Source organism: Lissotriton vulgaris, chromosome 10, assembly GCF_964263255.1.
Source record: "Lissotriton vulgaris chromosome 10, aLisVul1.2, whole genome shotgun sequence".
Taxonomy (NCBI): Eukaryota; Metazoa; Chordata; class Amphibia; order Caudata; family Salamandridae; genus Lissotriton; species Lissotriton vulgaris.
The window spans coordinates 1,109,255,215-1,109,279,620 of NC_141698.1; the positions used below are offsets into that span (position 1 = coordinate 1,109,255,215).

Consider the following 24,406-nt stretch of genomic DNA (forward strand, 5'->3'; position numbering starts at 1 on the left):
AGCAGGGTTTTTAACTACAATTGAGCAGAAGGGAACCTGCGGCTGCGACAATAGGTCTCCGCAGGATTCCCTTCATTTTGTATTATTTTGTCCCTTTTATTCAATGCCCAGGCGTAGATTTTTGGTAAACATTTTAAAACAAGCTAATTTGAAACATGCTCGAGAGGCCTTAATCTATTTATGATTCAGAAAAGGGGGTGGTGATGAACAGCTTGCTTGAATCCTGATGGTGCAGTGAGCAAGGGACTCATGTGAGTATACCCTGCCACACCTATAGTGGCCAAAAATGATTCAGAAAAGGGGGTGGTGATGAACAGAGTGTCTGAATTAAGCAGACCACTCTTACCCAGTCCAAAGATCAGGGCTTAATCCATCACCGTTATTTAGCTCACTGCACCATCCCAGCACAGAACCTGGCTATATGCAAATTAGTCTGTCCCTGGCCCAGTGCATCATGGGAACAGGGCAGACCAAACTACCAAGCCAATTCTTCACCAGAAAGGAGACAAGCTTCCGGGGACCGGTTTCTGGCATTTCAGCCGTCGTCGGCCCGGCTTGCTTGAATCCTGATGGTGCAGTGAGCAAGGGACTCATGTCTGAGTATACCCTGCCACACCTATAGTGGCCAAAAACGATTCAGAAAAGGGGGTGGTGATGAACAGAGTGTCTGAATTAAGCAGGCCACTCTTACCCCGTCCAAAGATCAGGGCTTGATCCATCACCGTTATTTATCTCACTGCACCATCCCAGCTCAGAACCTGGCTATATGCAAATTAGTCTGTCCCTGGCCCAGTGCATCATGGGAACAGGGCAGACCAAACTACCAAGCCAATTCTTCACCAGAAAGGAGACAAGCTTCCGGGGACCGGTTTCTGGCATTTCAGCCGTCGTCGGCCCAGCTTGCTTGAATCCTGATGGTGCAGTGAGCAAGGGACTCATGTCTGAGTATACCCTGCCACACCTATAGTGGCCAAAAACGATTCAGAAAAGGGGGTGGTGATGAACAGAGTGCCCATCTTGCACTGGGACAGGAACAGACTAATTTGCATGTAGCCAGGTTCTGAGCTGGCATGGTGCAGTGAGCTAAAAAACGGTGATGGATCAAGCCCTGATCTTTGGACTGGGCAAGAATGGTCTGCTTAATTCAGACACTCTGTTCATCACCACCCCCTTTTCTGAATCATTTAATCTATTTACAGCAAGCATCTGACCCTTTAACATTGTGTTGTATAATGAATTTTATTAAAGTGGCGGTCCGATTAAGTGTAACCAAAGGAGAGGAATGATTTCCAAAACTGTTATTATATTTTTTAAAGTATCTTATTTCTCCTTCCCTTTTTTTTAGTATATGTATAAGAAATTATTATAATTAGGAGTCTGATAAAGATTTAATGAATTTTTTAATTGTTGTATATATGTATGTGCTTTTATGGTGATTTTTAATCATCGAATAAAGAATCCTTGAATTGAATTGAATTGAATTGACTGGCTAAGGTGATTGAGGGCATGGTTAGCATATCTCAGCATGGGTGTATACCAGGTAAAGGAACTACCCAACATATTAGGCAGGTGATTACCTTGTTTGATGCCACCGAAGTCCCAGGAGACCCTATCGCTGCTTTATTTTTGGACGCAGAAAAGGCGTTTGATAGGGTCTCTTGGGACTACTTGTGGGAAGTTATGAGATGGTACGGATTAGGAGAGGGCTATATTAAAGCAGTCCAAGCATTATATAGGGAACCGTCAGCTCGGATTAGGGTCAACAAAGGTTTGCTTGCAGCGGTATGCATTAGGAGGGGGACTAGGCAGGGATGTCCATCTTCTCCTCTGCTTTTTGCAATGTACAGGGATCCCTTATTGTGAAAGCTGGAAGGGAACCCCAATATACCACCAATAGGTCTAAATTGCAGGCAGTTTAAAGTGCTCGCATACGCCGATGATGTGGCAATAGTTACCCCCAACCCTACTTTGGCAATCCATGAGATAGAGTTAGAGGCACGCTTGTTTGGTGGAATTTCAGGGTATAAGCTAAACAGCAGTAAAACTCAAATAGTTAAGAACTCATTGGTTTCCTGTAGTGACCCCAGAGTAGTTAGCTCTGCAATTTATCTGGGGGTAGAGATTTCTGCAGATTTGGATACTGTAGTGGAACTAAACCTGGCACCCCTAATTGCTAAGGTCAGTACGGACCTGATGAGGATGAATAATCTCTATCTCTCTCAGGTAAGACGCACAAATGTAATCAAAATGTTGATTCTCCCGAAGTTTTTATATTTTTTTAGGGCAATTCCATTGGTTTTTGAGGGTATATGGTTTAATAAACTGGAGGTACTGTTAAATAGATTTATTTGGGCGCACGGAAAAACCAGGAGGGCGTACAGGTTTATGACTCTACCAAGGGAGAAGATAGGATGGGGGCGCCGGATTTTAGACTTTATTATTGGGCAGCCTGCTTTACAGTTTATGCATGGCCTAGTGGGAGTGAGGGGGGACCAGACCCTAGAATAACATCAACGTCCACCGACCGACGTTTATGCAACTATTCTTGATTCAGAGATGGAAAACTGCTTATTAAATTGTACTGATTATTCCTATTTTAAAAGGACAAGGTTCAAGACCATTTGAGCCACGTTGAATATTTGGTCTGCGTTTGCGAGGAAATTTGGCTTAGGAAGATTTAATAGATATACCCATCTTTATAAAAATAGAACTTTATCCCCATTGATTTTTGCCGATGCCACTATATCTGAGTGGGCAAGCAAGGGGATTCTGAAAATAGGGGACTTGCTGGGGCCGGATGGGGAGGTACAGCAATTTTCAACACTGGAGGCTAAATACCACTTAAATAGGAAAAGCTTTTTTAAGTACCTCCAGGTGCGTAGATTTTTGTGTAATAAGAGAGGGGGGACGAGTGGGTTTGCTAGTAATAATATAATGGAGGCTATCGAAAGGGGTGGTGAGTGTGCAATCCGTGGTTTGTATGCAGCCCTGGCAGCAAATAAAATAGATGATATGGGGAAACATGGAGACAAATGGGCTAATAAGTTGGAGATCGATCCAGGGTATTTCCAGGATTCAGTAGATCTAGGATGCTCAGTGCTTTGCTCAGCTTCACTCCAAGCGCAGCATTATAAAATTTTATTTTCTTTATATTTTACCCCGACAAGAATAGCACAGTGTGGGGGGAACCTCCGGAACAACCTGCCCAAGATGTAACGCACCAGAGGCTGACCGCATTCACATTTTTGCTACCTGCCCTCAGCTCTACACTCATCAAGGCGGTCAAAGGATTTTTGTCCAATTCACTGGTGGTGGCTACTACTCTTTCCCCCCCTCTGATTATGTTAGGAGTCAGTATAGACTCGGATAATGAATATGGCGAATTTTTATTTGTGGCTATGGCTGTGTTTAGATTAGCAATAGCAAGGACGTGGCTGGATAAAACACCTCCAGTGATGCAACAGTGGCTGGCAATGATCCTTGCTGTCTACAACTTGGAAAAAGGGATATATGCTAGGAGGGGTAGGAGAGCGGGGCGATTAGGTAATAAGATTTCGGAGCCTATAAGGGCCTGGAAAGAGGGTCTGGCTTGTTAATGAGTGACCATCAGTTGGTCCCTTTCTATATCTAGATATGGGCTGGTTTTTTTTTTTTGTTTTTTTGTGGATACCACACAATGTAAGGATAAAGTAGAGTGCTGATGGGGAGATAGGTTGTACCTACTGTGGTAATTTTGTGTTTTTCTTTTTGTTTTGTACTGTATTATTGTGATATACTGTGCTGTGTATTTCTTGTTGTTTGATGGTTGATTTTCTATTTACTGTAATGTGCTGCAAAAATTAATAAATATATTTAGAAAAAATAATAAATTCTTATGTATTGTAATATGGAACTCAACAGAGTTCCAGATAAAGAATGCAACAATTCATCCTCATCTTTAATGCAACAAAATTAAAGCAAAAAAGAAAAACATAGCACTACCATTGAAAGATAAATTGGTTCATCCATAAAAGGTAGCACCTGGGGATCCATAAGGTATCCCTCAGATGAACTAAAACTGTGTTATTGACAGATCTAATACAAAACGTCATTTTCTGAGAATATTTACAACCTTATTGAGTGTAAACAAGCATTAACAGTGCTGAATACAATGAACAAACATTCATTAAAGCTAATTTAGGTGGATCCGTCTTTGTCTGAGCAACTCTAGGGAGCAAATCAGGAGTGTAGAGTGAGGAACGAAGAGACATAAGCAGGTACCTCTGCTTTGGACCATTATGCATTGCCACTTCACTGGAAAAACCTTGGTTCCCACCCATTAGGACCTGAGTCCAAGTAGAAGAGTGCAAGCCAATTATTAACCCCTGAAGATGAGCGGAAATCCCTAGTGCAGACAGTTTTCTCCACAGCACCACTCGGTCAACCCTGTTGAACACTGTGGGGAAATCAATGAAGGCAGAATACGCGGCCTGCCCCTAGCCAATGGATACTTTTTGATCGGGGTTTTGAGGGCTGTGATATTATCAAGGGTATCACAATTCTTATGGAAGCCAGCCTGCTCAGCAGGTATGAGGTTTTTGCTAAATTCCTATTCCTGAAGGTGAAGTAGTATACTTTTGGCAAATAATTTACCAGTCGCATGCAGGAGGGTGATTTGTCTATAGATAGCAGGAGAGGCTTTCAAATTGTTTTTACATAAGGGTACCACAATACTTCCCTACCAAGAAGATGTAATATCACCAGACAGATAGCAGTACTGAAACAGTGGACATAAAGAGATAGCCCAAAAGGAGGCTACCTGTTTAATGTGTGCTATTGAGAGTTCTTAAGGGCCCTCAGCACCTGAAGTTATTGCACCCTAATGAATCCCTCAATCTCCTCACATGAAGGCGGGCCATATATTTCCAGTGACTGCTTCAAGACTGAGCGCAAACTGGCCACTGTGGCTTAAATTACAGCCATATAATTGTGAAATGTAGTGTGTCCCCTCATCATCTGATTTTGGAATAGCCTCTGCTTTAACTCTAGTGTCTTGGTATTCGGCTATTAAAGCACAATATTTACAAGAATTAAATGTAGTAGCAGCTTCCCTCAGATTGATCAATTTCCAATCATTCTCCTTCTTTCATTCAGACACCTTCAGTCTAGTTCTTATATGCTTAAGGCAGTTGATTTTCCCGTGCTTTGGAATCAAAGAACATTTAAATAGTTTCCTTACTAGGAAGTTTATTTAGCAATTCACCTTGTTTTACTGCCGAAGGGATCTTAATAGGTAACTTGACACTTTTACCTGTATCTTTATTCCCAAATGTTTGAAAAAAGGTAAACTGCTTTTCGAATCAGGAGATAGGATCATCTAATGAAAAGTCAGGGGGCCCACGCTTTCTGTTTAATGCTATATCTAATGTTCTTTATGTTGTCATAAGACCAGAAAGTGCGCTCATTAGATTTATTATAAACTCCACTGTGTTTCCAGGAGTCCCAGAAATCAAGAGGTTTAAGCTTTAAATCAATAGACATGGAAACAATACTAAGGTAACTTAAATCAGTCCCAATACCTCCAATTGTGTACACACAGCAAATATTTGATGGGATACCACCATATAATCAATTAGGGATTGCCCTTGAGGGGAGTGAAAAGTGTAGGAGACTGGAGAGCCTTCTGGAATTCTGCAATTTAAGAAAATAAATCTCTGTAATCTCAGGATTTCCAGGAAGCATAAACTCGGCCTGTCTGATCTAACATTTTCAGGTAAGACCGCCTCAGGGATGCACCATACCCCATCCATTTTGGTGTTGGCAAAGGTCATGCAGGCAAAATTTGAAACTTTAGCATTGAAGTCTGATACAATAATAACCAAAGGGCATTGCTCCAGAACACTAACGCTATGAATGAATAAAAGCATGGAATCAACTAAAATATTATATGACTTCCGAAGGGGGATATATACGTATGCAAGCAAAAGAGATGATGACAGCCGTCCATTCTCATTAGACAGTGCTAACTTTAAGCACAGGCAAAAATTAGAAGGATGAGCAAATACCTTTGGATTCCAATTAATATAGTTGTTAAAAGGTTTACATCATCATTTGATGTCCTATTCATTGTCTGCTGCATATTCGGCATTAAATGTTTCTACCTCAAGCGGATAATCCTGCGAATCAATGTGGGGGTCTGACAGTTTGTAAGTGCCTGCCTGCTTTGCACCGTGGATGTTATTGTAGTGTGCTGTTCAAGAATGTGGGGTTGGCGTCATAAACCTCATGTAGCTGCTGTGGTGGAAGTGACTGCACTATGGCAAAGATTTACTGTCATTTTTCATTGTGGTTGTGCCACTTTTTAGATGCAGCTGTGACGCAAAATGTTAGTTGGTATTTACTAAGCCACTCGATGGCTGACCGCCTTGCGTGGCTTGGTAAACTAAATAAAACACAATGCATCTCCTTGTGCTGTGTTGAGTTACACTGAACCTTGGAGGCATTCTATTGATGGAATATGGGCATTTTCAAGGATCCATCTATGGATTTTGGCACATTCCAAGATTCACTGCAGTTAGAAATGCTACCCCTTCCTCAGCTATGTGTAATAAGTAGAAATACATGAATCTCACCTTTTTACTTTATCTTGCTAGGCGTGATGCAGTCTCCATCACAAATAGGAAGTTGAAATTTCATTACAAGATTGTTTTTTGCAGGAAGGTATACCTTCCCGCATAAAAACTATTTTGCCCCTAGCGCAGGCTGTCTTGTAGCATGGTATATAGATGCCCACTTTGGTGCAAGGCAGCACAGGGTATGCCAGCACTTAAAGGGAAGCAGGCGAGCACCATATATTAGTAGAATTGACGATATATGGAGGCATATAGAATCCTTTGCACTGGCACAAGTAAACTGATGGTTTCTTCGATTTCCAGATTTCTAATGTCATCTTGGATCTGGCATAGTAAGTGTTTACAAGCAGGAACAGTTTAGGAAATGGCAAAGTGTGACCGACAAAAAAGAGATTGTCAGGTTGATGGGAGTAAACCCACTGTCCTGTGGCCCGGTGGGACATTGTCATCTTCCCTAAGTTAACATGGGACCACTGCAGACTGTCTGCTGCTTTTAGCATGTCACTACACAAGGTTATTTTGCAAATGTATTTTCAAATGAGATTCTATTGCTGTGTTCACACTTTGCATATTCCTGGGATTTAGTCTGATTATCATGATATTCCACAAGGGTCACTGTTTTTATAAGAGATAGGCAGAGGAAGAAATAATGTTTGTTCTAATACTGCGATTACTGGGGACAATGTGTCCTGTTCTTGGTGCCCTCACACACCCCAAAGAATGTCATGCTTCATCACTGGTTTATTGCTCCTCATTGAGTCGGCCCTGCAATGCCCTCCTGGTCTCCTGAAGGGTCACTTTTTTGGAAATTTTTTCAGGATAAAGCAGTGAGGGTGCGTGGGGGTGAGTGGCAGTGGTGTCCTAACGTGGAGTGAAAACATTACTGGAGGGGTGTCCAGAAAAGTCTATTGAGAAAGAGAGTCCCTCTGTCATTTGTAAAAACCAAAAAGGTGGTGCTGCTGTGAAGGAGATAATGGGCCTCTGTAGATAGGTTCACCACACCCCCTTAGTGGGTATGTTTTTTTAGGTCAACATATTTTGCGCATTTCAATGGTCTCTGGAGTAGATCCCATGCGCTTCTTCAGGACCAGAAAGAGTGTGGTGATAGATAGGAAAGATTTGTGGCCTGCAATAATGAATCTAGTGCCACAGTGAAGTTAAGGAAGTAGTAGTCCAAGTTAAGCAGGAAGAAATCCCCATAAGAATCGGCTGAGTGTTCCCTGGAGATAGTTCCTAGTAGGTTTTTGAGGCCTGTGCCCCTACCCGACCTCACTCCGTCTCTGTCGATATTTTCACATCAGAACCTATCGCTGTTTTCACGCTTTGCATGTTCCTGGGATTTTGTCTGAACATCATGAACAAGGTGGAACAACAATGCCCCTTCTGTTCTGGTCAGGCCCTTTCAACTAGACAAAACATACAGATGCAGCTGTTGTTTGAGAATACGTACTTTGGGCATATTGGAATACATGGATGGGTAGCTCACCCTTGGAGAGGGACCTTTCCAGAGGGAAGAGCATAACAGCACCAATGATGTAGATCTACCATCCATAGACTGAGGTACGGGGTCTGAAGATAACACCCAGAGATCTTCTAATATATATTCATTGTGCTTTTGTGCAAGGGGATTGAGGTTAGACTACACTGTCTCTCACTATGGCAGCTCTTTTCATGATTTACGACTACTTGCGATGCTGACTGAATTTGTGTTATGCATTTTTCTGCTTATTGTAGCACATATATTGCATATCAGAGCATGTTCATTAAAATAAATATTTTGAACTTGTTTGTGTCTCTGTGTGATCTTATTGTGAACAAGTACAAGAGTGTGAGTGAAAGGGTGTGCTTTGTATCAGCTAGTCCTGAGAGAGTGGGAAGCGCTGTGTTCTGGGGTGTCTACTCACTTGTTGCTCTGTAAGTAGGAGGGCAAGTGAGACATTATAGCTAGCCGGTCCTGGGCTCATAGGTACTAAGGTAGTAGGATGACTCAGTCCCTGTATACCAAGGTCCAATAATACTATGCTTTGTTCTGTGTTTGTGCAGAATCCCTGCAACACCACTCATGGTTTTAATGTTCTTGTGTCTTTTAACAATTTTGTGATGAATGACTTGTGAGATTGCATGTTCTATATAGGATGTCTGATATAGCACTTTACGAAGATTTGCACATCTCGCAACTGGGGGGAAAGTAACCCATAGGTACAAGCTAGCCCATGTTCTAGAATGTCATTATGGCAGTATTGAGATTGTCACTTTTGGCACTTGTGATCCCAATTTTTAACTCAATGTTATGTTCGGCACCAATTCCCTCCCCCTTTATTTTGATTATTCCTTTATGTTATAATGTATTTATCAATCAATCAGAGAATTGTAAGCACACTACTCACCCATGTGGGTCTCAAGGTGCTGGGGGAAGAGAAGAGGTAGCAGTTCCGCTGAGTCAAAAAGCCAGGTCTTGAGATCCTTCCGGAAGTTGTTCAGGCAGGGGGAGCGTCTAATGTCTACTGGGAGCTCGTTCCAGGTCTTGGCCGCGATGTAGGAGAAGGCTCTTCGCCCTGTTCTTGCGATGTGGATGCACGAGGTTTCTGCGAGGGTGAGATTGGCGGATCGGATGTTTCTTTTGGGTACGTGGAAGGTGATTCTTTGTTAGAGGTGTTGGGGTCCTGTGTTGTGTACTCATTTGGAGGCGTGGGTGAGTATCTTGAAAGTGACTCTCTTCTCAACGGGGAGCCAGTGGAGGTTCCGTAGGTGTTGACTGATGTAGTCTTGTTGGGGGGTGCCAAGCACAAATCGGGCGGCGGTGTTCTGCATCGTCTGGAGTATGCAGAGTAGGGACTTGTTGACACCGGCGTAGTCCAGTCTGCTGCTTATGAGTGCCATGGTGACTGTTTTCTTTGACTTGATGGGGATCCATTTGAAGGTCTTCCGGAGGATGTGGAGGATGTTGAAGCAACTGGAAGTAACGGTTTTGACTTGCTTGCTAATGGAGAGGGAGGTGTGGAGTATGATGCCGAGGTTTCTGGCGTGGTCCATGGGGGTTGGAGGGCTGCCGAGGGCGGTGGGCCACCAGGTATTATTTCAAGCTGACCGTGTAGTTCTGAGAACAAGGACTTCTGTCTTTTACAAGTTCAGCTTCAGGCAGCTGTTGCTCATCTAGGATGCCACACTCTGCATTCCTTCTTGGAAGTTGAGTTTGGTGGTGGTGGGGTCCTTGGTGAGGGAGAGGATGAGCTGGGTGTCGTTGGCGTAGGAAACTATGCTGAGGCCGTGCTGTCTGACAATGGTGGCGAGGGGGCTTATATAGATGTTGAAGATGGTTGGGCTGAGTGATGATCCCTGGAGCACTCTGCAGTTGATTTATGTGGACTCAGATAGGAAAGGTGGTATTCTGATTTGTTGGCTTCTGCCGGTGAGAAACTAGTGGATCCAGTCAAGGGCGGTTCCTTGTATGCCAGCGTCGTGTAGTCTGGTTGGGAGTGTATGGTGGGAGATTGTGTCAAAAGCTGCTGTCAGGTCAAGTAGGATCAGAGCTGCAGTGTTGCCTTGGTTGAGGAGGGTGCAGATGTCATCTGTGGCAGGGAGCAGGGCGGTCTCAGTGATGTAGTTGCTGCTGGCTTTTGCTGTATCTTTCTGCCTGAGCATAGGTCTCCTGGCACCGTCCTGCTGTACTGCAGAGGCAAGGTGCGCCTGCCTGTCCTGCACATACCAGGAAGGGGTGTGTACGTTGTTGGTTTCAGTGCTGTACCTACACATACTCCATAAACAGGCACACAACATACCCGGCGCAGGTACAATACTTGATAGTAGTGGGACGTAGCACCGAGTGTGCCACCCCCTGGATACCCTGTCAACCATGTATTGGACCTGCCATCGCCGGCCTGTGAGGCGCCATTGCACACCTGCTTATGATGCCATCACTCATGCCTCAGCTAATTCTGAGTGGGCCTTCTAATACCATGCGAACACCTCCCAAGAAAGCCCTGAGGGGCACTGGGGTGGTCAGCTGAAGGCAGGGCGGGGAGATATGGCTGTCCTCCGAGGAGCACACACGCAGGTTTTCCTCTGCCTTGGAGTTTGACTCCCCACAGGGCACTCTTGAGCTGTTGGCAATGCTCTTGTGTGGCCTTAGGGCCTGGGGCACGTTCTCACCATACCGACAATGTGAAAGTATGATCTCCTTCCTATACATGTTAGGAAGTGGTGCCCAAACAATGTTCTGAGACATGTGCTGGTCTGTCATGGCACACCTGTGTGTGTGTACGCTTGTCATTGCGGGCCTGGGTGTACGCACTGGCCCTTGTGCTGATTTGAATACGTGTCCAGTCTGGAGCTGCAGTCTTATGGGAGCGCACCCACATAGGTGTCTGACATGCCATCGCAGGCCAATGTGTGCATAGCTACGACAACGATGTTCCAAGACCCGGGATAGGCCTGTAGTTGATGCACTGCACCCAGGGTGTAAGGCACTATGTGTCCGGCCTGCCATCACAGGCCTGTGTGAGTACACTTGCTCCGTAGTGGGAAAACCAATTTTTTACAGCCTGCCATTGCATACTTGTGCATGTGCAGCAGCAACTATGGTGATAGGGACTATGTGTCCTGCCTGCCCTTGCAGATTTGGGTTTTGCACTCGCACCAATGGTGCTAGGGACTACGTGTCTCATCTTTCTTGCAGACTTATGTGTGCACTCCTACACCTATGGTACTCTTTACTATGTGTCCAGACTGCTCTTGCAGGCTTGTGCGTGCACACTTATACCTATGGTGCCCTTGACTACATGTCCATCCTACCATGTAGGCCTGTGTGTAAGCACTTGCACCCAGGATGGCTAAACCCATATCCAATCTGCCATTTCAGGCTTTCTGTGAGCACCCTGGCACTGATGGTGCCTGGGTCTGTGTCCAACCTGCTATTGCATGTCTGTGTACGCATTAGCGCTCATGCTGTCAGGTAGTGTAAAATACCGAAGCATTTTCACTTACTATGAGACTTGCTATTCCCTTAAGATAACATGGAGAAGTACTCAACATTACTTTGGGCTGCAACAGTGGTTTGCAGTTGAGCAATTTATAAGAAACATTGATGGTGCGACTCATACTAATGAGCACCAGACATTGTGCCTAGACTGCCTGGATGCCTGGATGCGACACAGATCAATGTGTAACTGAGGGGGTTCCTTCTGCTTTTGAGAGGCTCCCTGGTATTTTTCCCCATTCATTGATGCTCCCTTTCTGACCATCATCTCGACGGACCAACTGCCTCTTCTGACTTGGCCTCTCCCAAAGACATTGTGGCGCCTGGGAATAGTGAGAGAGATTCACTGGGCTGGGGCAACGCTTCTGAGACAGTTGAGAAGTGGATCAAGAGACTGCGTGACTCCTTTGTGTTTTAAGACCATTCAATCAATCAATCAATCAATCAGGTGATTGTTAAGCGTGACTATTCACCCATTAAGGTCTCAAGGCACTGGGGGGATCAAAGGTTCCAGTCCATCAAGGAGGGGGTCTGTCGAAGAGCCAGTTTTTGAGGTTTCTTGCGCAGATGGGGAGTGATATTGTCTGCCTGAGGTGGAGAGGAAGGTCGTTCCAGGCTTTGGCCGTGAGGAAGGAGAAGGAGCAGCTTCCCGATCTGGTCTTTTTGGTGCGGGGGACCACTGCGTAGGAGAGCAGGGCTGATCGTAGGGTCCTTTGGGGTGTGTGAATATGAGTCGGCTGTTCAGGTATGCTGGTCCGGTGTCGTGGAGGGCCTTGTGAGCGTGGGTGAGCATCTTGAAGGTGACTCTAGCTTCGATGGGGAGCCAGGTCCTGGGAGATGTGGCAGTGTCTTGGCAGGTTGGAGACCACTCTTGTGGCGCTGTTGGGATGTTCTGTAGTGTAGTGTAGTTCCTATATTCACAATAGGCTCTGCGCATTGGAATAACATACAGTATAGATTTGACATAGGACTGTGGTCAGTATGTCTCTATCGAGTATATTTAACTTAATTGTGTGTGTGCCAGCTAACTCAGAGGTCACTAGAAACGTTCTCAAATAAACAAGAAGGGATTCGTTTCTGACAACTGCATAAACATGACAACTTTTGTGGAGTCATGGAAGCAATAGATAACTATGTTACTCAGTCAATTGTGCATGCTTCGTTTCTACAGAGTGACATAGAGATAGAGAGATGGGCGTTTCAATAAAAAGGTTTATTGAACAGTCTTATTTCTCATGCAAGAGATATGAACTGCTACAATTGTTAGACAGAACGCAAAGTATAATGCGTCCAGCGTAAACAGTAATATAAAATCATAATGTAAAAGCATTGTCTGTTGCTATGACATATATAAAAATACATACATAAATAACACAGGCTAAAATACTCAACTGGTGCTTCTAAAATACGCCTACCCCAGTGTACCTAACCTAGGTCTAGTACAAGGGAAGAAGTAGGTTAAGTTTAGGTTTCCCAAGAATCTGCCAAAGGTTTCTCTAGGTTCTAATCAGCTCCATACCTTAAAAGGAGAGAGGTTGGTATCTCTTTCCCGGGACTCGATTTCCCAACACCCCGCAAGGGGAGTCAGAAACACTCAAGCTGGATTCTCGGCAGGAGGATGACAGCTTCTAGTCAGTGAGTCAGATGGATAGTTGGCTTCCTTCAGGACTTGCTGTGGCGAGCTGCGTCGTGCAAGTAGGTAGTCGAACTGCCCGAACCACACAGTGCTTTGCCAGAGCAAGTGAAGGTATATTTAAACCTTGATGGTGTTTAGGAATGCCAGTATTGACGTAAAGTCGGGCATATGAACATCATGAATGAACCCCTAAGGAATAGATGTTCATGCATAATAAATGAGTTCTTGGAGAAATCAATATCCAAGCAAGGGGAAGTCCTTAACGGCTTAAGAGTCTGGTTTTCCAAGAAATCGTTGTGACGTAGATGAACGGATGGAAGTAGCCATGCCTGTATTTGGGTAGCATAGACTTTGCCTAAATAAGGACTGGATTTCTATGACTATAGAAGGGCAATGTGAAATGTACCTATATAAGTCTGCGTATTAGGGTGTGGTGAGAGACTGTGGGTGACTTCCTGAGTGGCACCCAAACCCCTGTTGTTTACGTCTAACTCTTAATTAAACTTGTTAATTTCTTCACCTGTTCCTGAAAACCCATACTAATGGGGCCTGGGGATTATGCATCTGAGGTTGTGAGACAGCCAGGGTGAACTAGAGGGTAAAGGGAGGTTTGGGCCGCAGTGTCTGCAGTGTGTTATCATTTGGCCTGCTGAGTGTCTGTGCACCACATTAGGATGCTGATTACATATAAGCATATGCCGCAGCCCGTAACCTCAGATAGTGGATCAACGACTGTGCCCACACCCTCACCCTGCTCAAGAAGCCCTCCAACACCCACACCAAAAAGAAAGCCAGACGGTTCACCGAAGACCTCCAGGCCTCCAAGCGATCCTGCCGAAAACTCGAACAAAACTAGATCCGTGAACGAACACCGGAAAGCTACACAGCCCACAAGAACGCCACCTACAGACACCACCCCCTCATCAGATCCGCCGAAAGGACCTCCTTGAAAGACCGCCTAGACAACAACACACACAACAGCAAAGAGCTCTTCAACATTGTAAAGGAACTCTCCAACCCCAGCTCCAACTCCAACGACATCCCACCTTCACAAGACCTTTGCGACTCGCTGGCCACCTTCTTCCATCCCAAGATTGCAGACATCCACGACAGCTTTGACACCGCCACCACCCCGGAAACCACTGAGACCCCCACTCCCACTCCCACGACCACCACCCACACCAACCGCCTGCTCTCCTGGACCAACATCAACAATGATGATACAATCAAGATCATGAACTTCTTCCGCTCCGGATCCCTGGAAGACCCCTGCCCACACCACATCTTCAACAAAGCCAGCAGCACCATCGCACCCCATCTCCGGAAATTAAACAGCATCTCCTTCGAGGCAGCTCTCCGGAAGCACGCAGAGATCAACGCCTTTCTCAAGAAACCCAAGGTGGACCCCAAGGACCTCAAGAACTTCCAACCCATCTCCCTGCTCCTGTTCCCGGCGAAGGTCATCGAAAAGGCCGTCAACAAACAACTGACCAGCATCCTCGAGGAGAACAGCATCCTGGACCCGTCCCAGTCCGGGTTTCGTAGCAACCACAGCACCGAAACTGCCCTAATCGCCGCCACCGATGACATCAGAACCCTGCTTGTCAATGGAGAAACCGCGGCCCTCATCCTCCTGGACCTGTCAGGCGCCTTCGACACTGGCACACTACAAACATGCCTCTACGACACCGGAATCCAAGAGAAGGCTCTGGACTGGACCACCTCCTTCCTCTCCGGCAGAACACAGAGCATCCGCCTCCCCCCTTCAGCTCTGAAGCCACCAGGATAATCTGCGGCGTACCCCAAGGCTCTTCCCTCAACCCAAAGCTGTTCAACATCTACATGGCACCACTCGCCCACGTCGCATGACGGCACAACCTCAACATCATCTCCTACGCCGACAACACCCAGCTGATTGTCTCCCTCACCAAAGACCCCCACACCGCCAAAACCAACCTCCACGAAGGAATGAAGGCTGTCGCCGACTGGATGAGGAACAGCCAACTGAAGCTGAACTCGGACAAGGCAGAGGTCCTCATCTTCGGATCCACCACCTCGGTCTGGGACGACTCCTGGTGGCTGACTGCACTAGGAGCTCCCCCTACACCCACCGACCACTCACGCAACCTAGGGGTCATCCTCGACTTTACCCTTTCCATGACAAATCATGTCAACTCCATCTCCTTCTCCTGCTTCAACACCCTCCGCATACTTCGCAGGATCTTCAAGTGGATCTCCACTGAAACAAGAAGGACGGTCACCCAGGCCCTCATCAGCAGTAGACTGGACTACGGAAACGCACTCTACGCAGGAGCCCCGGCCAAACTCCTGAAACAGCTCCAACGCATCCAGGACACCTCCGCACGCCTGATCCTCAACATCCCTCGCTGCAGCCACATTACACCCCTCCCTGAGAGACCTGCACTGGCTCCCTGTCAACAAGAGGATAACCTTCAAACTCCTCACCCACGCACACAAGGCACTCCACAACACCGGTTCAGCATACCTCAACAGCCGACTCAGCCTCTACACTCCCACCCTCCAGCTCTGCTCCGCAGACCGCGCCCTATCCACCGTCCCCCGCATCCGAAGAGTGACAGCCGGCAGCAGATCATTCTCCCACCTCGCCGCCAAGACATGGAACACCCTCCCCATCTGCCAGTGGCAGACCGTAGACCTTCTGACCTTCAGAAGACTCCTCAAGACCTGGCTCTTCGAACAGTAGCTACCCCCCCTAGCGCCTTGAGACCCCCATGGGTATGTAGTGCGCTTTACAAATGCTATGATTGATTTATTGATTAAGAACAATCTGTACAGACTGGCTGGTATCAGTGGCATTGTGTGGCAGTGCGGAGTGAGTGTGTGTTGGAGTAACAGTGTGCATACTGCTAGTGTTTCACAACATTGACTGGCAGTGCAGTTTTATGAGTTGATTTCATACCAAAGGCACTTTTCATTTAACACTGGTTGTAACTGAGTTAACCCGGCCTGAGGAGCTGCTAAAAAGTGGTTGAATTTCCTAAATGTTCCTGATTTCGTTGTGAGCTGGTGTTCCCCCTATAACTGTGCGGGATTGAATTATAAGGATTGTTGTGGTGGGCTTGGGGTGGATAGTGTGTTGCACCGCATACGGGTGCTGTGTATTGTGTGGGGGGTTTGATTGGGAATTGTCCCCAGTGTGAACATTCTTCCTACTATGACATCACAAGTGGGCCTAGTATTGCTAGCAATAATTCCAAGTGTGATTTATGCCCCAAAGTACACAATGTTTATTTTGCATTGATGGCATATGTGTGTTGAGTACAAATGATTTTTTTCATACGTCTTGTGTGAAATCTCTTTTGTACCGCGTTGGGTATTTATCGTTAGGGAGTGCTGAGCCAATGCTTTACACACTGCCTCTGTGATGAGTCTGACTGCTTAGTGCCAAGCTACCCAAGGGTGAGCACAGGTTATACAGTGAGTGTAATCACCTGCCCTTGACACAGGTGGTGGATTCTGCCTGGCTGGATATTCATATCTTCCAACCAGAAAACACAGCTTCCAACATTGTCCTTGAGTGTGGGTGTCATTTAACAATTCCCCTGCTATGGGTCTCAAATCCAGACATGGTGACCCAGAGATATGTGGTGACCTTCGCTGTGCCCAGTACAGCACCTGCACCTGATACTGTAAGCTGGTGGTCAAGTGGCAGACAAGCCGTTAGGTTAATGTTTTCTGCCATCTGAGCCAATTTATGCTCTGAGGTGAAAACCCCACATTGTTCTACCTCTAAATGAAGCAGAGGCACTTTTTCTGATGCACCAGCAGCGCAGAGTGCTGACCTATATCTACGAGGCCACGCAAAGCCACTTTGAGCGGCTTTTCATGGTCTTATATATGGAGTAAGGCAAAGCAGAGCAAGTCGCTGCGTTACCTAATCTGCATCAAAGAGGCATTCCAAGGGTGACGTTGTGGGTGTTCCCATGCAACACCCATGGATTTGGATGCTACCACAGATTTACAAGGACATGTAATGCTGGAAATGCGAGAGCAGATATAACTTTATTTCATCTTGTTTTTTCCTCTTTCTTTTTGTGCTGCAATGTGCAGCACACATAGCAGGAGGAAAGCGCCTCCATTGTTTTTGTACAAGAAGGTGTCCCTTCGGGCACAAATACTATATTTTCTACAATGAAGGCACCCTTGCACAGTGGTGCAATGCTGCCTGCATTGGTGCTAGGCAGCCAATTGTGCACCTGCACAGTGAGAAAGCACAGGAATGTGCTGCATCCCATAGATATGGAGTATTCCTGCAGTTTTCTTTTCATGCAGAGTAGCACAGCAAAGTGACCTGCTGTGCTGCCTGCACCAAAAATAAGTACATAGGCCCCTCACCGCTAGTTCAAACTGTCCTTGGGGCAACAATTACTTTTCCATTAGATCATGATTGTCCTTTCACATCCTCATGTTTCTCACCTTTTTCCAAGATTGTTCCCAAATCAGACAGGAGCCATTACCTCTTTAAAGTTGGGGTGCCAGTGAATGGCTCGGTCATCAATGATGAACTGTTCTTCCCCAGAAGGGTTTAGATGGAAGCTTCCCACTTTGGTCCTTGTGGCATTATTGTGGTCATAGTAAATCCAACTGGAAATTTCAAAGTGCGTGGGAGGGTCCCCTTGATCATCAAAGTAGATTTCATCACCAGAGGAAGTTTTAAAATGAAGATTCTGCATGTAATGATGTAACTGGAAGAAGACAGAGAAATTGAAAGTGACAGAGTGAATAAATACCCATTAGCTCCAATAATACCTACAGCAGTGGGCTGCTACTCATAGACATAACATTGTTGCAGAAGCGTTTGTAAATAAGGCACTTTTGGTGGGTCAGATGTCATAAAGGGTCCAACCCAATGCAGCTCAGAACAACTGCAGTTGTCCTGGTGTAGTCCTGCAGACTGACAATGCAGGGAAGAGCTGCTGCCATGCCAGATTGAGGCAGAGAATGTGCTGTAGAAATAACAAGATGACTTCAGTGGTAGAGAACACACTTTGCCTGTTGAAGGGGCATTGGATGCTGGTATTCAGCAGACGGGTGCAATTAAATTGATAGGTGTTGCAGGAGTTGGTCATGCCATGATGGCAATAACTGGAGTCATTCAGTTGACAGTGCCAGGTTTGGGGTGATAGGACTTGGTCACAAAGGAGCAGATTTACAAAGGGCTTGCAATCCCCCTGTGTCATAGTAGGTGACACAAGGCAACGCAATCCCTGGAATGGGATTTAATAAGCCACACAAAGCCACCTTGCATAGCTTAGTAAATCCCGAGTAACTCATGACAGCCCAAATTGCTGCCTTAAAGCACCCTGCATTGATAAAGTATTTCAAAGGTGGAGCATGAGCACTCCCTTGCATCCACCCATTGATACTGGTGCAATCCCAGATTTAATAAAAAATTGTGAACTGGGGTTCTGTCAAAATGGCACGCCTTTCCAAGTGAGACATAATGAGGAGAAATTACTTTTTTTCTCATTGTTATTCCCTCATTAAACTTGTACTGAATTCTGTGGCACACAGGAAAAGGAAAAACCTCATTAGAGTGAAGCAATCCTCTTAATACAGCCCCCCTTGCAGCATGGTGCGAGTGTGACCGGTTCGGTGCTAGGCAGTACAAAGTGCAGCAGCGCAGGGGGTGAGTAGAAATGCAGCATATCTTAGTAGATGTGGCACATTTTGCTCTGCCCCTGTCGTGCAACACATCGCAGCAAGTTGTCCTGCTGTGTTGTGTTGCATGACTTCTTAGTAAATCTGCCCCAAAGTGCCTATGTCTGTGATCATGTACTATTTATTGAAGAGGAAGGTGAAGCATGGGTGGGTTGAATCTGTGGGGTTCATGCAGAGGTCATCGCAGAGATATTCATGGCTGCGCGAGATCACAAAGTGAAGTCTGAAAAAGTACCTGCTTAGATCTCGCTCTAGCCACTAGCCACCCGGGTATTTTGATATTGGCTTCCTTGTTAATATATTTATTTTATTCATTTAGTGGTTTTGTGAGGAAACACTAAGTTATATTAGGATATATAAAAGCACTAATTAGTTAGAGACTACTCAGTAGGATGAGCCTAAAAGCACATAAAATGTTGGCTGGTTTAGCATGTTCAGTCTTTTAAAGGACCTATACATGTATAATACATTGTTTGGAATAATGACTGAATCTGATAATCAGGGCTGGGTTACTTACAATTCACACAGCAAGGTAACTGTTGTGCAGTGCAGTGTGAATGGAAGAGAGTTGGAAACCACCATAACTATCAAGATATGAAGCTCTTGAGCTTTCTCCAGCTGTGGCACACTTGTGGCTGTCTAGCACTGATGCATCCATCCTGAAATCTAGCCCGAATTGACACCAGCAGTTGCAATGCTGCAGCAAGGTGAGGGGAAGCTGTAGAAGAAGAAACAGTGTGACTGTAATTAAGTAGGTGGAATGCGTCTGATTGTGAATCCCTGAGCTTAAGTGGTGGTAGCGCTGCAGTACCACGCAGCACAAGGGAGCAGTGTGTGCCAGGCTGGACATGACATGGTGGCCCATATAGCGCAGATCAGAACGGTCCAATGAGGGAGGAAACAAGTGGCGGCTGGTATGGCTCACGGGTGGTGCGGCGGGGCGGTATGTTACACAGTATAAAATTTTAAAAACTTAAATTGCCGCAGACTCCCGCGTCTCTGCTCCTGATCCCCTTGTCAAACTCGAGGAACAGAAAGCACAGCCAGGCCCCACTGACCAATCACAGTTGGTCTGAGCATCCTGGTTCAACTTTCAGCCAGGGAATGCGGTCCTGGGCATGTTCTCCATGCAGGCTGTGAGGCAGCCTTCATGGAGAACAGGGAAAGTGTGCATGATTGTTTTTATTGGCCCGAGAGGGCCAGCCAATCAGTAATGTGCACTTAGGAGTAGAAAACCACTCCTCCCCTGCCCTGAGAGCAGATTGGGCCAGCCCACCTGCCGGCCTGTAGAGAAGCACGAAGCATAAAATGACAATAACTCAAAGTTATTATTATTTTATGTTTCTACTTTGCACCGCTTAAAAGCAGCGGGGCGACGATCCTCTGCCATAGCAGAGGAGCTGCCATTGGAGGAGACACATCATTAGACTACGAGGACTGCTCCAGAAGGAACAATATTTGAGTGTAGGGGTACTTGAGTGGGCAGACGGGTCAAGTGTGGAACTCTTCCTGGAGAACTTGACTTTAGGGCCCCAACACTGCCTCTCCGTACCACATCCCCACACCGAACTATTATTGTACACATTTTAATCATCATTTAAGATAAGGATGCAGTCCTACAAGTACACAAGAAACTTACAATATTAAAATGCCACCATAAATGTTTTCACAGCAAAACGTACAACACATATGATGGAGCTTCAATGGTATCTAAAATGTGCTGTGAGTGAAAGATTCTTAATACATGAGGTTTTTCCTGTGAAGGTAAAAGTTTGTGGCAGAACGGAAGACCTGACACTTTGCGACTCCAGAGAATAGAAAGCCCATGGGAAGCATTTGATGAAGGGATATTAGTGCTGGAACGGGAGACTAGGGACTTCCCAAGTGCTGTTGATTCCAGTAAGACCTTGGAGACTGCTGAACTGAGAGATGCCTTCCTACATCATAGTAGCCTTGGCATAGGTAGGCACATTGCCTGGAGGTTTGTGGACCTCTCTCCCAGAAATGACTTGGAAATAGGAAAGGATTGGGCACATTAGAGCAAGGCTTGAACCTCAGTATTTTAATGGGGAAATACACAAGATCAAGTTAGGGCCAATTACATCTAGCTTTTGAAGATCTCACGGCCGCCTTCGAATGTGTCATCCATGAGAAATGATGGAATATACTAGCCTGTATGGGGGTGGAGGCAGCTCTAATCCAATTCCTGAGGCAGTTGTACAGTAATGCGTATGCCAGAGTCCGCTATCGGACGAACAGTGAGTGTACGGAGCCCTTCAGCATGGAGAGTGGGGTCAGGTAGGGTTGCGTTTTGGCCCCTTTTATTTTTACACTATACACTAATATATTAGAGCAGACAATGCTTGGGAAATGTTGCAATCTACCACAGATAGCCAGCCGCCACCTGCCTGCCCTTCTCCATGCTGATGACGCTGTGATAATGGCCCGTACTCCATTGGCTCTACAACGGGCCCTTGACACTTCCAACGATTATATGAAAAATCTGGACCTGAGAGTAAACACATCCTAAACTTTTATTATGAGCTGTGGGAAAGGAAATTCGAAGAGCAGAGCCATTTATATCGACAATAAAAAGTTGGCTAAGACCACAACATATCCCTATTTAGGAATTTTATTTGATTCCAATGGAACTTGGACCCAAGCCATTAAAACTAGAAACTTGCATTTTATGCGAGCAACTCAGCTTTGGTAAGTTTCTCAAAAGAAGTTAGGAAAGAAACCTCCAGTGGAACTGCTTCACATTTACAGCGTGAAATGCATTAGCACAGCCATATATGGTGCTGGAATATGGGGCTATTGCAACGTAAATTATATTCAAAAGACACAGAGCGCCTTTTTAAGGTTCCTGTCGGCAGTCCCATGCAGTACTTTGACCTATATTTGTCACTCAGAATTTGGAGTGCTGTACATAACAGATATAATAAAAGTACAACCTGTCCTCCTTTGGCATCGCATTTGGTCCTCAAATGCGACAGAATTTAACTGTGAAATCTTAAGAGACAGCCTCAAACTGGATCTTGTATCTGAAATACGCTAGTTGAAGTACAATAAAGATTTCACAAACAATATGGGGCATGCAGGCTATTTTGAAGACCCCCTGTCTATGACTAACATTTCCAGAAAAGCTTTTAAAAAGTCTTGTATGGTTCACCTGGAGGCAATCAGATTTTCTGGAGGAGCCTCACGACAGACGGTACTTCAAAATCAAATGCTGTTAAGTACCTATGGCATTCAGCCTTACTTAACCGATATGTCAAGCGGCTATGATAGGCTGGTTATGACTCGTTTCAGACTTAACATCTTCCATCGTTTGGTAAGCTTTGCTTCAATAAATGACTGGTCTAAAATTCTGTGCCCCTGCCCGTGTGATGAGGTTTCCCAGCAAATTAATTTGCACGTAGTAATATTCTGTAAATTCTAAATTGCAAACAGAAGGGGATGGATCCTTCCCATTTTAAAATTATGGGGTCTGAAGCAATGCTGCCCAGCTTTTATTGCACTGTAGATTTTAGGCATTGATTGTTTTACAAGAGAAATAGTCTCAATTTTAAAAAGTATAATCAGGAGTAGCAAACAATCTTTAATATGTTAAAGTTAAATGACAGCATCTAGCACCACTTACTCTTAGCTTTATTCGTAACTATGACTGTTGAATGAATTATTTTTATATTGTGTCCACATGTCTTATTTATTTCTGCAATACCATGTATGCTTTTATGAATTTTTGTACTACAAAAATCGAATAAAGCTTGATTTGATTTGATTTGACTTGGAAATACAATGTAATTCTTGCGGGATGAGAAAAGATGACAAATTATCAGGGACCTCGCACAGCAACCTGTTCGCTCTACACTTTCTTTGTAGTAACAGGTGCTCTGCATTGTTGGGGAGACAGGTAGTTTTAAGTCCAGCACGCAAGGTTGCAGGGAGGGGGAAATTTACCAGAGGGAAATTTTGATTATGTTTGAATCTTATTTTTCACATCCACTGGGAGGAAACGCTAAATTAATTATAATTTGTGCTCCCACCTTGCACAGTATTATCAACAATGATGGCATTTCAGATGGGATTAAGTATAGTATAAATGTAGTAAATGAATATGTCATCGGTGATTTATTATGCAAGGGTAAAAGCTGTGCATGGTGAGGACGCAAATTATAGTTTCTTTTGGGTAGGAGTTATAGTTGCGTGGGATAATTATAACTGTTAAATTTCTGTGGTTTTGTTAGCTTCAAATGGTATGCTTTACATGTAATTTTCACCTAACTATAGCATCCCTTTAACCTTTGGCTTCTCCAGTGAATTTCTATGTTTTTTTTAACCTGAAGTTAGATATTCTTACAGTTTCTAACTATAATGTCACTTTAACCTTTGTTTTTTACAGTGAATCTTTAGTTTTTTTTATGTAAAGTAAGATGTCCATTGTAATGCATGGCAGGGGGTGCTGGATGCAAGGTTTGGGCTGGCATTGACCGTTGTGCTGCCCCATCAATGCTTGTTGCCCCTGCCCCCCTCTTCCTTGTCCTCCATTGCCCAAGCCCATACCTCTTCGCCCTCCTTCAGCTCTGTGTGGCCATTGTTCCTCCACTGCCATGCACAGTTAGCTTGCTGTTAGTACCCACTTCCTCCCTTCCTTCTGCTGTCTGAGTCCATACATCTGCCCCCTCCCACCTGTCCTGCATGGTTCGATATACTGCCACTGCCTGCTTTTTAGCTTGATGTCCCTGTCCACTTCTCCTCCCTCTGTTGCCTGAGGGTATGCCTTTATCATAGCCCTCCTGCTTAGCCTATGTGTTCAGCTTGCTGCCTCTACCCTCCATCCCCAGCCCTCTAAAGTCTGTATATATGCCCCTGCTCACTCTCTTTTTCCCACCAAGTTCCATGGACCTGCCACTGCCCCACCTACCTGCACAGAATGGGCAGATAGCTGTCACCTATCCCTGTTCTCTCCACCCTTTATTCAATTGAAATAATTCCATGACTCTAGCTTCTTCCTTCTGTCTTCCATGGTCCATTTTTCTGCCACTCCCTTCTGCCCTCCATACTCAGTTGTGCTGCAACTGCTCCCCCTGCCCACCAGGCGTGGTGTGTTGGGAAGTGACTGCTACATTCCCCTGTCCTCACATGTCTGTATCCAGCCCCTACCTCTCTCTCCCTTCTGCCCTCCATGGTCCTTTGTGCATGGTCTTGCCCCCTTCCTCTTGCCCACTATCGCAGTTGTGCTGCCACTAGCCCTCCCACTGTTCATGGATGGTTTTTTGTGCTGTCATTGCCCCTCCCACCTTCCTTGTGTGGTCAGTTTGCTGCCCCTGATTTGTACCGCCTTCCCTATATTGTCTGTGTCCATTCCATTATATTCTCCCTATTGTCCTCCATGGTGTGTTGTGTTTGAAGTGCCCATCCCGACCACCCTGCATTGTCAGGTTAGTTCACCTGCCCTGCCACCTTGCCCAATACCCT

At 45.5% G+C, this 24,406-nt stretch overlaps 1 protein-coding gene across 2 annotated transcripts in view; it reads right to left on the reverse strand.

Moving 5' to 3' along the window:
* LOC147689408 (vomeronasal type-2 receptor 26-like) overlaps positions 1 to 17,937 on the reverse strand; it is a 96,451-nt gene extending 78,514 nt beyond the window's left edge. Inside the window, exon 1 of one of the 2 annotated variants that reach the window (XM_086940087.1) lies at positions 17,722 to 17,937. In XM_086940087.1, coding sequence (XP_086796213.1) covers positions 17,722 to 17,937 — 216 coding nt within the window. Of the gene's footprint in view, positions 1 to 17,709 lie in introns of both variants that reach the window. The other variant, XM_086940086.1, reaches the window with a different exon arrangement.
* Between the last annotated feature and the right edge of the window lie 6,469 nt (positions 17,938 to 24,406).